Genomic DNA, 2,375 nt, shown 5'->3' with positions numbered 1-2,375 from the left:
CTCCCCACCCAGCCCCCTACTCCCTCGACACACACACATCTGCACGCACTCTCACAAGCGAATATACACACACATCCACCCCCTTACTCACACCCCGTTATCTCTCTCTCTCTCCCCCTCTCTCTCCGTCTCATACAAAGACACGCGCGCGCGCGCGCGCGCACACACACACACACACACACACACACAGGGACCCCCGGGGGACTCACCCGAGCTGGAAACAGCCGAGGCCAGCATGACGGGGATGATGACGATGATGACCATGACGACGGTAGAGGGGGTGATGACAGTAGGGGTGTGGGGGCGCACGTCGGGGGCGGCGGCCAGCCGCAGTGGTGCGGGGTGCTCACGACAGACCCCAACTGCCCCCTCTGCGCCCCGACGTTTCCCCCTCCACCCCCACCACACCCACCCTTTCTCTGTCGCCATAATAACTAGCTAAGTAGTAGTAGTAGGAGACGTGTCCCCGTCTCACCTCACCCACACAACACCACTATACCTGTAGCGGCACATTCCTCACCACGGGAACTAACATCACTCCAAGCCACACAAAAACCTGCACGGTGTACACATTCCGTGAATCCACGACACACACTGCCTACACAACACACAACTCCTCCGTTCTTTCACTCTCTGTCTCTGTCCACTATCTCGCTGTCACTTAGAACACCGTCAAAACAGGGCGATTCTCCACATTCGAGAAGTGTCGCCAAGCCGAAATGAGATGGATTGACACAGCAGGGGTTGTAGTAAGGGTAGTAGTAGTTGCGACAACGACCTCTTTTCCTTCACAATCAGCAATCACACACCACTTTCCTCGAGACATGATTTTGGGCTTGTCGAGGGTTCCGTTCTCGAACTAAATTCCTTTCTGCTCAGCGGCTCCCTCGTCGTGGTGGTGGTGGTGGTAGAAATCGATGCCAGCGCCAAATATCTCCACAGAGAAGTGGTAAAAATAGCTCAGTCCTCTTGTCAGGTTAAATCCTCGACCGCTCGCCATGACACACAACTCCGTTTGTGTCGCTGTACTGCTGCTCTCCTCAGCAAAACAAACCCCTCGCCCGAGCTCCGTTCAGTCCGCCCGTTCTGATCTCCCTCCACGAACCTACCCGCTGTTAGTATGAAGGAAAAGTTGCATCGATTTCGCCGTGCACGTCTGATAGCGGATACTGCTGAACGCGCCCACGCAGTTTTATTGGGCCGTCGTTCAGACTGCGTCCTGCCCTATCTTGTAAAAATCAATGAAGCATGCATTGTTGTTAGGCCAGCTCTCCCTTTTCTGAACTCTCTGAACCCCCCCTACGAGTCGAGTATAAATATAGCTGTTGTGACTGTCGTGTTGTATATTGTATCCAAACGTTATGTGCAGTCTTTTTTCTTCTTTTTTTCCACCTTTTTTTTTTTTGGGGGGGGGGGGTAAGTTTTTTTTAATGTTTTTTTTAAATCGATGAAGATTTTAAAAAAAAACTCGTTGTTTATGACATACCATTGCCGTACATATTTCAGAGGAATTGTGACGTTTGTATCTTTGTGCTTTCTCACTTAAAAAAAAATTGCAAAGTTAAACCAGTATAACGTCACCATTATATCGACGATAACATAGTAACAGCAGCGTTATAGGCTACTTATTATCATCACCGTTAGCATTGTCATTTGTTTTGCCTATTTAGTTTTGTGTGTGTGTGTGTTTGTTTTTGTGTTCTTTTTTTAGCTTGTTTATCTGTTCATTTGTTTAGTTACACACACACACACACACACACACACACATATATATATATATATATATATATATATATCTGTGTATGTATGTATCAATCTATCTGTTTACAGTCGGAATCTCGTATTTCCCAGATGAAATAAGTGTGGGCAGACTGTCACAGAAACATATCCGTGTGTGTGTGTGTGTGTGTGTGTGTGTGTGTGTGTGTGAAGATGGGTGGGGTATGGGTGATGACCACTGAGCATGGTGCCTGCGTGTGTGTGTGCGTGTGCGTGTGCGCGCGCGCACGTGCGCGCATGTTTGCGTGGAGCACCAAAGCAAATGCAAGTACAATAGTTGTTGTTTTTTTAATGCACGTTGAGAGAGTATAGAATGAAGGGGGTAGAACAATCACTGGTTTCCTATGGTATGTCTTTATTATTGGCTCATAGCGTAGCTATCTGAAAATGAATCAACGTTTCATTAGCATATTCTTCTTTTTAATCTCTATACACGAAAATGACATTTGGAAATCATTCTCTTTTCTGGAAATTTGGCGAGAGGTATATTTAGATCATGCAATCTATACACTGGAAGTTTGGCAAGCGTTGTAAAGAAACAAGTCTGTATACAAGAAATATGGCAAGTGATAATTGAGAAATCACCGAATCTCATA

General features: G+C 46.8%; 1 protein-coding gene across 1 annotated transcript in view; it reads right to left on the bottom strand.

Annotated features, from left to right (window-relative positions):
- The window catches only part of LOC143279691 (tyrosine-protein kinase transmembrane receptor Ror2-like), a 100,683-nt gene extending 99,684 nt beyond the window's left edge, over positions 1-999 (bottom strand). The window contains exon 1 of the mRNA XM_076583792.1: positions 210-999. Within this exon, the coding sequence (XP_076439907.1) occupies positions 210-429 (220 nt within the window). The 5' untranslated portion in view covers positions 430-999. The remainder of the gene's footprint in view (positions 1-209) is intronic.
- Positions 1,000-2,375: the final 1,376 nt, after the last annotated feature.

Source organism: Babylonia areolata, chromosome 3 (genome assembly GCF_041734735.1).
Source record: "Babylonia areolata isolate BAREFJ2019XMU chromosome 3, ASM4173473v1, whole genome shotgun sequence".
Taxonomy (NCBI): Eukaryota; Metazoa; Mollusca; class Gastropoda; order Neogastropoda; family Buccinidae; genus Babylonia; species Babylonia areolata.
This window is presented reverse-complemented; position numbering and strand designations above follow the sequence as displayed.